The sequence below is a fragment of the Symphalangus syndactylus genome, chromosome 12 (assembly GCF_028878055.3).
Source record: "Symphalangus syndactylus isolate Jambi chromosome 12, NHGRI_mSymSyn1-v2.1_pri, whole genome shotgun sequence".
Lineage (NCBI taxonomy): Eukaryota > Metazoa > Chordata > Mammalia > Primates > Hylobatidae > Symphalangus > Symphalangus syndactylus.
Genome location: NC_072441.2, coordinates 126771726 through 126786170, shown reverse-complemented (window position 1 = coordinate 126786170; position 14445 = coordinate 126771726). Strand labels below are relative to the sequence as shown.

Below are 14445 nucleotides of genomic sequence, written 5' to 3'. Positions count from 1 at the left end.
TGGAATTTCTAGTCTGAGGTCCAAGGCCCCAACAGGCACCTGTGGCTAAGAATACTAGCCCCTCCCCAGCCTACCTCCTGGAAGCCCCCAACTCTAGTCTGAACTGGGAAATGGGGTACAGAGGTATAACAACCCTCAAACCTCAGGCACTCCAAGTTTAGCTTGTACCCAAGTTCTTATTTGCATATATATCATCCAGGTCACCAGTCCCCTCATTCCTGAGCCGTCCCCTCACTCTGGGACATGTCTACTGGGGTCCCACCTTCTTGGGCCCAGACCAGCTGTCAGGATAGGGAGGGCACTGGAAGGCAGAGGCAGCCCCTTGGCCTCTCCAAGTCTCTGCCCCTTCGTGCTCACTGAAGCTCCCCCTACTCCACTTGCTGGTCCTTTCAGACCCCACTTCATTGTCTTCCTCTCCAGCCCAAGTTGCTTCTATGGACTCCCCATCCCCAGCCCGCTGTCCATCACCCTGCCCTCTTCCTTCTGGGACCGGCCTCAGCTCCTCCCACTCCAGCCAGGGTGAGTGTCTCCATCTCTCAGATACTCCAGACCCTCATTCACTGCCCAGCCTTTGCACAGGCTGTTCCCTCTGCCTAGAAACGCCCCCTCCATCTGGCTGACTACTTCTCATCCAGTCCATCTCAGTGTAAATGTCACTTTTTCCAGTAAGCCTTCCAGGGCAGCTTCATGGGTGTGTGGTCTATGCCGTTGTACAGGGCCTGTGCCTAAAAAGGGCCCATGTTTGGTTTAATTCTCTGCTGTCACTGTCTTTAAATTTTAATAATATTTGAACAAATGACCCTGAATTTCTATTTGGCAATGAGCCCCAGGGAATGAGGCAGCCCTCCTGACTAGCCCCTTTCCCATAGGAAGTGGGGTCCCTGGGTAGTTTTCGGCACCCCTTATTGCTTGTTTCACCATTTCGCTACTGGACCCTGAGAACAGCCCACATCTTGCTCAGTAATGGAGCCCCAGCACCCAGCACACTGCCGGGCCCAGAAGGGTGCTCAAAGGCTGTTGCTGAATGAACCAGTGACAGGTGCCCAACCACCTCCATCCTTTGAGTCACCTTGTCTTCATCACACAGAATGGCTCTGCTTCTGGAGTTTTTTTTTTTTTTTTGAGACGGAGACTCGCTCTTTTCACCCAGGCTGGAGTGCAGTGGCGTGATCTCGGCTCACTGCAAACTCTGCCTCCCGGGTTCATGCCATTCTCCTGCCTCAGCCTCTCCGAGTAGCTGGGACTACAGGCGCCCGCCACCATGCCAGGCTAATTTTTTGTATTTTTAGTAGAGACGGGGTTTCACCGTGGTCTCGATCTCCTGACCTCATGATCCGCCCGCCTTGGCCTCCCAAAGTGCTGGGATTACAAGCGTGAGCCACAGCGCCCGGCCTGCTTCTGGAGTCTTAAAGGATGCCGCCACCTTCCCAGCTATAAGCCTCCTGACCTGCCTGTATTGGCTCATCACTCCTGCTGCCCATCCTCCCTCCTCCAGCCTGTCGCCTCTTCCTGACTGCTTAGCCTAGTGTCCTCATACCAGTCTCTCTCTCTCGTCAACATACTCAATGCCAACCCTGCCAACCTTCTGCTAAACCGAGCTAGGAGCCCAGCTCAGGAGCCATGCAACCACCCACCTTCTCCACACGGCCACTGAGCAATGCTGGAGAAAGCTGCCCCTACACAGACGGACACAGGCTGGGTTGGGGCCTCAGCCTCGGCCAGGCCCAGCATCCTGCCCAGAAACACCTCTTCCCCTCTCCTCGTTATCCCTGCAACACCACCTGGCCCCTTGCTCTTGGCAGGTGACCTTGCCTCTTCCCTCAGAGAAACTATAGAACACTCAAGGTCATACCCTGAACTTGCTGCACCCCTACACGTGCCCCCGGTGCACCCTTTCCACCTCCTTCACTCCTCGTGGTTTGGGGGAGGCAGATGTGAGGCCCCGCCCAAGATAAATGCCGCCAACCCAAGGGGGACGGCAAACCACACACACAGCAGTCGGTGTGTGGTTTGTGCAGCTGGAGGACCTGGATCCGGATCCCAGTCTGCCGTTTATTAACCACGATCATATAATTCAAGATAGCCCAAAGCAGTAGCCTCCATGTCGCAGAGACAGTGCGTCAGGTCAGACTCAGTGCTAAGTGAAATACGCTAGAAGCAGAGACAACGCTACTCAAAGGCGTGACTTATGGAAAGCAGAGGTGAGGCGGGGAAGGGAGCTAGGAAAGCCCAGATGCCCCACGCGGAGAGAAAGAGGAGCACCATCCCCCACTGCATGGGACCAGGACAATTAAATGAGACAATGTGTGTTCAGTGAAGAACAGCGAATGACACTGGGCCCAACATCTTCTGAAGCTTCGGTGGCCATCAGTGAGGAAAGGAGGCTGTTTTCTAGCAAGAATTATTTTCTCTAGACCCGTGGTTCTCAATGGAAGTGCCAGGGTATTCCCACTCCCAATGTGAGGACATGTGGCAATTTCTGGAGACATTTTGGGTTGTCACAGGTGGTATGGGGGGAGTGTGCTACTGACACTACTATTTGGAGGAAAACTGTTAAACTCAAAAAGAAAGAAAGGGCCTGGTGTGGTAGCTCACACCTGTAATGCCAACACTGTGGGAGGCCAAGGCAGGTGGATCACCTGAGGTCAGGAGTTCGAGGACAGCCTGGCCAAAATCGTGAAACCCTATCTCTACTAAAAATATAAAAAATTAGCTGGGCGTGGTGGCACGCACCTGCAATCCCAGCTATTCGGGAGGCTGAGGCAGAAGAATTGCTTGAACCCAGGAGGTGGAGGTTGCAGTGAGCCGAGATCGCACCACTGCACTCCAGCCTGAGCAACAGAGTGACACTCCGTCTCAAAAACAAACAAACAAAAAAAGAAAGAAAGAAAGGATCCTTTTCTGGAATAAGGCAGGGGCTAAGAAACAGAAGCTGCACTGCTTCCCACGTGAGGTAACAGGTGGCTCCATGGGAAGACTGGTTTCCTGGGGTGTCTCTGTTAGGACAAGGGTTTCCTTTGGGGATCCTGAGTGCTACAGGACTCCTGTTAGAATGCCCTCCTGAGGTGAGGGGGCCACAGAGGGAAAAGCCCTTTCAGGGACCCTGTGGCAGGGACAGCTCGAGGACCCAGGCGCAGCCACAGCCTTTGGTTTTAGTATTTTCTCCTGTGTTTCGACTCCCTTCTGTTGGGCCCAAGTCTGCAGGACAGTTTAGAGTAGGCTGAGGCACGGCCTTGTTGGGGCTTCAGTGGGTGAGGAGAAAGGTGCCTGAGGTGTCTGTGCTTGGGGTGTGGGACAGGCTGAGCAGCTGTGTCCTGGGCAGCTGGTTTCCAGTGCAGGAAGGTGGCTATGGTCTGGGGTCTAGGCTCGAGTGAGCGACAGGAAATGACTAGGGGAGAAGCGAGGGCTGGGGAGCCTTCCAAGAAAACTGAGAGGGAAACCCGGACATTCCAAGACAGAGCAGGCTGCGGCTGGGCCTGCCTCAGGCCATGGCCACGCTCTTGCTGCAGGCCCTGACCCACCCAGCCTGACCCCCTCAAGCCAGGGCCCCTCAGAGGGTGGGAGTGAGGGATGGAGACTGCCACATGCCCTGGAACACCCACCCCACCCCAGAAGCTGGGCCACTGACCCTAGATGGGAGAAAGATGGGTCCATCATGTCTACAGAAATTGAACAGGTCAGGCCTGGGGACTTGTGGAAACCAGTCCCCCGGCCTCAGCATTCACTTTTCCTTGGGGCTTGGGTGCAGGGGACAAGCTGGAGCTGAAAAGAGGGGGACTAGGGGTAATAGGTGGCAGAGATTATTAGACCCCAGCCCCTAGTCTCCCAATTCAGGCCGCCAGGGCTCTTTGTCCAGGCTGAGAAATGGAGGATTCCTCTCTGGAGAAGCCAAGCCATCCCGGGTGCTGACATCTGGGGGCCAGCTCTCTTCCAGGTCATCCAAAGCCAACCCCACTAACTACAAGGCAGCTTGGCACAGACCTCCCAGCTGGCCTTCGCATGAACTCATTCTTAAACAAGACTAGACAGATAGCCGGGGATGGTTGGGTTTTTGAAGAAAGCACCCCATGAGAAGAGGATTCCCCCATTAAACAGACTCCAGGAACACGGAGAAAGCCTAGTTATGCAGGAAAAGAACGAACTATTTTAAAGAGAAATAATATTCTGTGACAATAATAACAATAAATACTTTATTAGATACTTAATACATGCCAGGCACTGTCCTAAGGGCCTCATATTCCAAATATAGATATAAAGAAGTTAGTGCACCATAAACCAAGAAGAAGATGTTACAGGGAAAAAAGAACATTCAGAGAATAAAGAATACCAGGAAATTAATCATATGATTAGAGAGATAAAGAAGTCAACAGAAGGAATTAATGAGAAGGGTGAGGAAATCTTCCAAAACTCAGACGAGATAAAAAGATAAAGCAAGGGGAAAAAGGAGAGGGAGAGGGAAAAGGCTCAGAAGAAGACTGACCTAGGAGGTCCAAACGGTGAGTTAAAGAAAGCCCAGGAAAGGGAAACAAGATGGAACCATCGTACAAGAGCATTTCCCAGAACTGAGAGCCCGCATAACAATCCAGAATAGAAAAGACTTCATTGCCACACATCATGGTAAAATTCCAGATTTTCAGAAATACAAGAGCCAATCCTAAACCTTTCTGGAGAAGGAGTAAGTAAGAAGAATTTCGGTTCTCACAGCTACAGTAAATGCTAGAACACTGAAGCAAGGTATTCAAAATTCTTAGGGAAAAAAATATATTTATGCAAGTCTTTCTTAGAAAATTTCTTTTTTTTCTTTTTTTTCCAGACAGTCTCACTCTGTCACCTAGGCTGGAGTGCAATGGAGCAATCTCTGCTCACTGCAACCTCCACCTCCTGGGTTCAAGCGATCCTCCCACCTCAGCCTCCCGAGTAGCTGGCATTACAGGCACTCGCCACCATGCCCGGCTAATTTTTGTATTTTTAGTAGCGGCGAGGTTTCACCATGTTGGCCAGGCTGGTCTTGAACTCCTGACCTCAAATGATCCACCCACCTCAGCCTCCCAAAGTGCTGAGATTACAGGCATGAGCCACTGTGCCCGGCCTTTCTTAGGGAATTTCTGTAGGACATTCCCTGGCAAACGAGGGGGACACAAGAGACAAGACCTGGAATCAAAGAAACAGGAGAAAAGCAAAGGAGCTCCAGGAAACAGCCGGGAGGAGCCAGAAGACATGCCTGTCCTCCCAAGGATAGGTTTCCAGGAAAATGAGGGGGGTACTGAGTGCTTACTTGATAGGTTTCAGCATTTTGGGAAAAACTCACGATAGGATGATCTGATGGAGTGGTTATAAAGATTTACAGATAAATGTTTAGCAAATTAGGCCAATGGGAAAAGCAAGAAAATTATTAACTCTAGAAGGAAACAGTCTCACACATGATTGTCTTTGCAATAAGCATTAATCACAAAGGTATAGTAAGGTAAACAGTGATTATTTCTTTCTTTTCTTTTCTTTTTTTTTTTTTTGAGACGGAGTCTCGCTCTGTCGCCCAGGCTGGAGTGCAATGGTGTGATCTCGGCTCACTGCAAGCTCCGCCTCCTGGGTTCACGCTGTTCTCTTGCCTCAGCCTCTCCGAGTAGCTGGGACTACAGGCGGCCTGCCACCACGCCCGGCTAATTTTTTGTATTTTTAATAGAGACGGGGTTTCACCATGTTCACCAGGATGGTCTCGATCTCCTGACCTCGTGATCTGCCCACCTCAGCCTCCCAAAGCGCTGGGATTACAAGCGAGAGCCACCCCGCCCAGCCTTTTTTTTTTTTTTTTTTTTTTTTTTTTTTTGAGACAGGGTTTTGCTCTGTTGCCCAGGCTGGAGTGCAGTGGTGCACAAGGTCACAGCTCACTGCATCTTAACCTCCTGGGCTCATATAATCCTCCCACTTGAGCCTCCTGAGTAGCTGAGACCATAGCTACTATACACTGTAGCTGAGACTATAGGCACACACCACCATACCCAGCTAATTTTTTGTATTTTTTTTGTAGATATGGGGTTTCACCATGTCCAGGCTGGTCTCAAACTCCTGGGCTCAAGCGATCTACCTGCCTCGACCTCCCAAAGTGCTGGGATTATAGTCATGAGCCACTGTGCCTAGTTAAACACTGATTATTGATTTATCCCAATATTGTGATATAATGACAAGAGAAAGATGAGGGAAGGAAGGTGGGGCAGGGGTGTAAGAAAGCTAAATTCTCATCTATCAATAGATGTTTTCCGTTTTTTTTTTTTTTTTTGAGATGGAGTCTTGCTGTGTCACCCAAGCTGGAGTGCAGTGGCACGATCTCGGCTCACTGCAACCTCCAACCTCCACCTCCAGGGTTCAAGTGATTCCCCTTCCTTAGCCTCCTGAGTAGCTGGGATTACAGGCACAAACCACCACACCCAGCTAACTTTTTATATTTTTGGTAGAGATGGGGTTTCACCACGTTGGCCAGGCTGGTCTTGAACTCCTGACCTCAAGTGATCTGCCCACCTTGGCCTCCCAAAGTGCTGGGATTACAGGCACACACCACCACACCCAGCTAATTTTTTATATTTTTGGTAGAGATGGGGTTTCACCATGTTGGCCAGGCTGGTCTTGAACTCCTGACCTCAAGTGATCTGCCCGCCTTGGCCTCCCAAAGTGCTGGGATTACAGGTGTGAGCCACCACACCCAGCCCAATAAATGTTTTAAAGTCATAAGAAAGGGTGAGTTTTATGGTATCTGAATTATATCTCAATTTTTAAAACTGAGAAAAAGTATTAAGTAAAGAAAAAGGAGTATATGCACATTATTGATTTGTATTTACAGAAACATGGCAGTGAGCACTCAAGGAAATGGTCAAGCAAGCAGCCCTCTTGATTGCCCTAAAACACCCAGGAAAGCAGGCAACCTAAGTCTTTAGTGCTTTGGGGAAAAATAAACAAAGGAGTCGTGTGAGAGCTGGTGAGGAAGAAACTCCAAGTGGATTCTGCAGGAACAAGTAATGAAATGTGAAGAACCCTCAAGAGCCTAAGGAGAAGTAAGTCACAGTGACCTTGGAGAGGGCCTGGCTGCACACAGGCCATGGAATGGAGCCTGAGCCATTTTTATGGGACTTCTCAGAGGTCCTGGTGACCCAAAAACCGAAGGCATTTAGTTACACAGGGTTCCTCTCATACAAGACCTCTGGTTCTCCCTGACCGTCACGCACACCCCCTACCCAACCGGGGCTTCAGCCTCACCTGGGCTTGAGGTAGCTGAGTGCTTCTGAGAACTGGTTGGTGAGGAAGAGGTCCAGGGCGGTCATACACTGGTCCAGGGCCTCGTGGAGGCTGCTCTCAGGAGTCCTGGGGGAAGAGATGTGGGGCATGACACAGGGGCCCTCCAGCCCTCCAGCCTCTCCTGGCTGGAACAGAGCCTCACAGCCTCCCTGGGTCTACTCAGCCTCCCTGGCCAGCCTTGGGTGCCTGTCACGAGCTCTTCCAGGCTGCCACTCTGTACTGAGACGCAGGGACAATTTGGACCCACCTCTTTGTGTTCCCAAGGGTGGGAGGGGGAGCAGAAGGGTATGTCATCTGAGATCTGATGGAGGTGGGGGAGGGGCCAAGGGCAAGGTGCAAAGAGGCCTCAGGAATTAATTATCTTACCCTCCACACGGGTAAAGGGAGTCTTTGTGGCCCTTCTGACCCATTGGGCTCTGCTGCCCCCCGGGGGGGTGCAGCCCACCCAATAAATCCCACAGCCCCTTTTTCCCTCCTCCTTCTCCAAGGCCTCCCCCTCCCCCAGGCCTGGACTCTAGAATCCCAGACGTTGTCACAATGGGCTTCGAGGGTCAGCAGCCCCATGCAAGAGGCCCAGGGCCTTTCAAATTCACTCTGCCAATGGCTCCTCCAGAATACCTGAGCCCTTTCCAGTCCCTATGTTTCTCTATAGCTTTTACCACCCTCTGACATATTTTACTTATTTTTGTGTTTGTTGTCTTATTTCCTTGTGTGTTTTGCAATTATATTAGAAATTCATGTTTGACAGATCCAAAGGGACTGTGGGACAGGATACATTGCTCCACTAAACTATAAGCTCCAAGAAGCAAGAATCTTTAACTGCTGTATCCCTAGCAACTAGTATCCGGTACAAAGTAGGCTTTTAGTCAATATCTGTTAGGTAAATGAATGAACGAATGAATGAAGAGTCTAAGGCTAGGAAAGCAAACCCCTGACTTTTCTGGGTCTCAGCTTTCCCATATAAAAATGAGAGATGAAACTAAGAGATCCCAGAAGCCCTGTCTATTTGATGTTTTCATAATGCCTCTTCTCAAGGGGCCTCCTTTGAGTGAAAGAATGTTCCAGAAAGGGGCTTGATGCTCTCCCTGAAGGGAAATCCTATTTCCCAAAAGTTAGTTAAAAGAAATTCCCTCTCCACCAGGTAAACTCCTACATATACCTTAAGGCCCAGCTCTAAAGTCTCCTGCTCTGAGATGCATCAGCAGATCTTCCCAGGCAAACTGAAACATGTCTTTTTCAAAACTGAACTCTTGTTCATTCTCCCAATCTATTCTCCCCCAGTCTTTGCCTTTCTTTTTTTTGGTACATATGGGGTCTTGCCATGTTTCCCAGGCTGGTCTCAATGAACTCCTGGGCTCAAGTGATCCTCTTGCCTCAGCCTCCCAAAGTATTGGGATTACAGGCGTGAGACACCATGCCTGTCCTCCATTTTTTAAAGAGCAACACTCCCCTACCTGATTCCTCAAGTCAAAAATCTGATAATCATCTTTGCCATATCCCTTCTCTGGCCTCTGTCATCCCCTCCATCACTAAACTCCACTAAACTCTAAACCCCATCAATTCTACTTCCTTTTTTTTTTTTTTTAAGAATTTTTACAGAGATAGGGTCTCATATGTTGCCCAGGCTGGTCTCGAACTCCTGAGCTCAAGTGATCCTCCCACCTCATCCTTCCAAAGTGCTGGGATTATACGTGTAAGCCACAGCCTACTTCCTAACATCTCTCAATCAACCCCTTCTATGCCCAATACCTTCTGGTCCAGGCCAGCACCATCTTTACCCAGGTCTGTTGGAACACTCTCCATTCCACTCTTTCCACCTCCTTCTCTCTTCTCTGTTAGACCTTTTTGTTCCATATTTCATGTCTCTTAACTAACTTCTATACCATCTCTTGGGCTCTCTGTTATACCCTGAGTAATTTCTTTCATTTCACCAGCTCTCTCATTAGGTGTGTCTGACCTGCTACTTATCCTATCTACTGAATTTTTCATTTCAATGACTATATTTTTCATTTTGTGAAATTCCACTTGGTTCTTTTTCAAATCTTAGTTATTTGGGGTAGTATTACGTTCCCTGCCTCAAGTCCATCTTCAATTCCTTTATACATTTTAAACCTAATTATTTCTATTCTATATCTCATAATTCTAGCATTTTAGACTCTCAAGGAAACTAATTCTGCTCTTTCTTGTTTCTGGTGCCTGCTGCTCACAGTGGCTTATTTCCTTGTGTGTTTTGCAATTATATTAGAAATTCATGTTTGACAGATCCAAAGGGACTGTGGGACAGGATACATTGCTCCAGGAAGGATTTTTCATTTACTTTGGCCAGGTTCCCGGGGGAACTACCACCCTGAGACCATTTAAGTTACTTTTTTAAGTTTATGGTTTCCAGGACCACAAAGGTAGTGGTGTGCCATCAAACCCAAAGTTTGTGTGATGGCAGACCAGTATTTATAATTTTTTAGGAAGTCTTTTTTTCCCACCAGAAATGCTGTCTCGCTTTGCTGGTGGGGGCGGACCTTTTTTCTAGCCAATCTTCCTATTCACTGAGGCTGTAGCCCTTGGAGGGTCCCAGATTTAAGTGTTGAGTCGGGGGATGCTAAGTTCCAGCTCCTCAAACTGTAACTGTGTAGGCCCAAGACCTTCTTTCCCATCTGTTGAGTGGCTGTTGAAACTCCTGGCTATAGATTTCTGAAATGTGTAAATAGCCTAAGGTTGCTGTGGCTTCATCTTGTTTGCCAGCCTGACTTCAGTTCTCTCTTCACTCTTGGCTGGAGGGGGTTTCTGTTACTTCTGTGGGAGCTCAGGAATGTACTTAATTATTATTTTTATTTATTTATTTATTTATTTATTTATTTATTTATTTATTTATTTTTTGAGGACAGGGTGTTGCTCTGTTGCCCGGGCTGGAGAGCAGTAGTGCGATCTCAGCTCACAGCAACCTCCTCCTCCCAGGTTCAAGCTATTCTCCTGCCTCAGCCTCCCAAGCAGCTGGGATGACAGGCGCCCGCCACCATGCCCGACTAATTTTTTGTATTTTCAGTAGAGATGAGGTTTCACCATGTTGGCTAGGCTGGTATCAAACTCCTCAGGTGTTTGACCTCAGGTGATCCACCCGCCTCAGCCTCCCAAAGTGCTGGGATCACAGGCGTGAGCCACTGCCCCTGGCCAGGAATGTACTTTAAAGGATGTTTGTTGTAACTCATCCCCGCCTCTAGGTAGTTTCTTCGAGACAGAATGTTGGAAGCATTATTTCCCCTAACCTGTCTCTCCCATAATTGCCAAAGATACATCTTTAAAACCCACATCTGGCTGGGTGTGGTGGCTCATGCCCGTAATCCCAGCACTTTTGGAGGCCGAAGCGGGTGGATCACCTGAGTTTGGGAGTTCGAGACCAGCCTGACCAACATGGAGAAACCCCATCTCTACTAAAAATACAATATTAGCCGGGCGTGGTGGCACATGCCTGTAATCCCAGCTACCACGGAGGCTGAGGCAGGAGAATCCCTTGAACGTGGGAGGCGGAGGTTGTGGTGAGCAGAGATTGCACCATTGCACTCCAGCCTGGGCAACAAGAGCAAAATTCCATTTCAAACAAAAAAAACCACAAATGTCACTTCTGGACTTAAAATCTTTCCCTGGCTTCCCATTGCTCTTAGGGTAAAGGCCAAGTTCCTTTCCATGGCCTAAAAGACCCCACCTGATGCAGCCCCTGCCCCTCTCTTCAGAGGCTGGGATGGTGTCTGTCTCTGTGCCCAGGGCATAGCCTAGTGACTGGTGTTCAAGCCATTCATCTCTGTTGGATCAATCAGTGAAGCGGCAGTGAGCATCTACTGCCTGGGTGTTTAACTGGCATTCTAACTGCTCTCAAAATGCCCTGTGAAATGGGATTATTACCCCTCCACACCTATTGGAGATGGGGAAACTGAGGCACAGAGGACGGGTAACTTGGCTAAGGTCACACATCCAAGCATGCATTCAAACCCAAGTTTTTGCCTGAGCCAGTGCCCATCAGCTCAGCCCCAGGGAGTCAAGCCCATTGTTGTGGTTTATGCCAACCTCTAAACAATTTCTGAGCCAAGAGCCTGCCTCCCATTTCTGCACACACACCCACCCGTCACCGTCTCCATCCCCCACCAAGGAAGAGGTCCTGTCTACTTGGTCTACCTGGAGAGAAAGATCCAGGCCGGATGGACAGTCAATGCAGAGGGGCACAGTCCTTCCCTTGGCAGCCCCAGTACCTCTTAATGGGGATGAGGCTGTCTGCGGTGACCTCCCCGAGACTGGGAGTGAGCTGAACCCAGGGCTGATTTCCTCCCTCCTTCCCTCCCACAAGCACCCACAAATCTCGTGCTGTAGGCTATGCATGGGACTGGGCTCTGGGGACACAGAGTGGACACAGACCTAGGCCTGCCTCTTCAGGAGCTCACCGCCTACGGAAGACAGATGCAGACAGGGCAGCGACCACTACAGTGCTCAGGACTGTGATAATGGGAATCACTGGGGGCCAAAGGGGTCCAGAAGACACCTCTAACTCAGGCTGGGGCACTGAGGAGGCTGAGTGGAAGGAGGATGGCATCATGGAAGTAGGATGACATCAAGGAAAATGCCATCAAACTGAGAACAAGATGGAGAAAGAAGTCTAAGAAGGGGAAACAGCACACACACAGGGCTGGAGGCATGACACCACAGTTAGGAGGTACAAGCGTTCTGGAAGGGCTTGGAAGACAGAGGCTCTGGAAGGCCAGCTAAATGGAGGGGTGAGGCTGCGGTGGCTAGAGAGCTCAGGAAGGCTGGAGACATCCGCCCCATTTGACTTAATAATAGCATTAACAACCACCCATCACCACAAAGATTACCACTTCCAGTTATCTAAATTGATGACTGCATTATTTTACTCAGTCCTGCCAGCAGGCACCCTTATCTGTCTATGATAGATAAGCAGGGACAGGCAGTGAAGACAGGAACGCAGTCAGGCTCCATTCAGGAGCCTGGGAGAAGACAAAAATGCATTCTGTGGAAGCAACAGCGCCAAACCTTTCCCCTCACCTGGCTGAGACTGAGGACTCCATTTCTCCACAGGCTGCCCTTGTGTCTCCAAGACCTTTCTTTTCCCAGGACACCTTGCCTGGCCCAGGTGACATCTATTCCTGTGGTGATGGTGGTCTCTCCACTGTGTGTTGGGGACTGAGGAGAGGGACGTGGAGAAGAGGTGCTGGGCTGGATGGAGCAGAGCTGGTGGCCAATGTCAGGAGCTCTGGCACAGTGGTGGCGGCTGTCTTATTCAGATCCCACCCACACTCGAGGCCCAAATGAGAAGGGAGCTGGAGGGTGGGAGGGGTGTCCGGGAGCCCAGGGCTACCCCACCCTCCCCTCTGCCCTCTCACTTCTCTACTGTAGTTGGCTTGGACCGCTACTGCTGTGCCTCATGGGCAGATCTGGGTAGAGCTGGGAGACCTCAGTTCCCACTGAGAACAGAAAATCCTCCTACCTCCATCCCAGTCAGGATGAGGTGGGTGTGGGGTGGATGAGGCAGCAGAGCGGTCGCTCAGGAAGCCAACTGCAGTCAGAGCTGGATTTTAATCCCTGCTCCACCACTGAGGGGAACTTTGGCTCAGTGAGTAAAATAATCTGTCCATGGGGATCTGTTGCTTCTGAAGTGATCTTTCTAAATTGCAAAAATGACTGTGACTGTCCTTCCAAAGAGTCCCCCTTAGCTGCACATAAATGTATCACGGAGTGATGTAGCATGACCTAATGCAGTGTGGCCTGCGAGAGTTCTGAAAGCAGACAACCCTAGACTCAAGCTGCAGCTATTACTTGCTGGATAACCTTGGGAATGTTCCATACCCTCTATGAGCCTCCGTTTCCTCATGAAGGAGATGGGAATGACAGTACTTACCTCCCACGGTTTTTGTGAAGAATGACTAAGACTATGGAAAGCACAAGAGTACTCAGAAAATGTGAGTAATTAGTATTTTTTCTAAAATTATGTATTGCCTTTTTTTTTTTTTTTTTTGAGAGAAGCTCGCTCTGTCGCCCAGGCTGGAGTGCAATGGCACTACCTGGGTTCACTGCAACCCCCACCTCCCAGGTTCAAGAGATTCTCCTGCCTCAGCCTCCCGAGTAGCTGGGATTACAGGTGTGCGCCACCATGCCCAGCTAATTTTTGTATTTTTAGTAGAGACAGGGTTTCACCATGTTGGCCAGGCTGATCTCAAACTCCTGATCTCAAGTCATCAGCCTGCCTGGGCCTCCCAAAGTGCTGGGATTATAGGCATGAGCCACTGCATGCAGCCGTATCATCATTTCTTGATCAAGTAGCACTGACTTTATAATGAAACTAAATAACTTTAAAAGATTGAGTGGGCCAGGCGTGGTGGCTCACGCCTGTAATCCCAGCACGTCAGGAGGCCAAGGCAGGACTGCTTGAACCCAGTAGTTTGAGACCAGCCTGGGCAACAAAGTGAGATCCTGTCTCTATTTTTTATTTTATTTTATTTTAGATCGAGTGCACATATCCAACAACCCAGCAATTCCACTACTAGGGGGCACCCTCGTGAAACACATGTGCAAAGGACCATCGTACAAGAATATTCACTGTCTGAATAACAAGACACTGGGAACACCTCGACATCCATCAAGAAGGATAAATAAACAAATGGAGGTGTCTACGTAGGGTGGTATATCACACATCGGGGCAAGTGGGACAAGAGCTGCAGGATCAAGGCTAAATCTGAGACCTGAAGTTGAGTGTGAAAATGCAAGCTGCAGCATAACACATGCTATAGGACTCCATTCACAGAAAACTTTGAAGTAAGAACAAACTACATATTTTTAAGACTTACACACACTGAACAAAAGAATAAAAACAGGGAAATGATAAAACCTAAATTCAGGATGGCAATTAATTTGGAGAGGGAAGGCGGGAAGAGGTTTCCACAAGACTTTCAAGGGTCTCTACTATGGTTTATTTCTTAAAAAGAATATAAAATAAATGGGGCACAATGTAAATATCTGACAAAGTTGGGTGGCAAGGGTTTGTGAGTTCATTTTACTATTTGCTATATTTTTCTGAAGGCTTAAAACATTTCATAATTTTTTTTTTTTTTTGAGACGGAGTCTTGCTCTGTCGCCCAGGCTGGAGTGCAGTGGCGCAATCTC

General features: G+C 49.2%; 1 protein-coding gene across 1 annotated transcript in view; it reads right to left on the bottom strand.

Annotated features, from left to right (window-relative positions):
• TTC39A (tetratricopeptide repeat domain 39A) overlaps positions 1 to 14445 on the bottom strand; it is a 45160-nt gene that overhangs the window by 28405 nt on the left and 2310 nt on the right. The window contains 1 exon segment of the mRNA XM_055254779.2: positions 7246 to 7350. Coding sequence (XP_055110754.1) covers positions 7246 to 7350 — 105 coding nt within the window.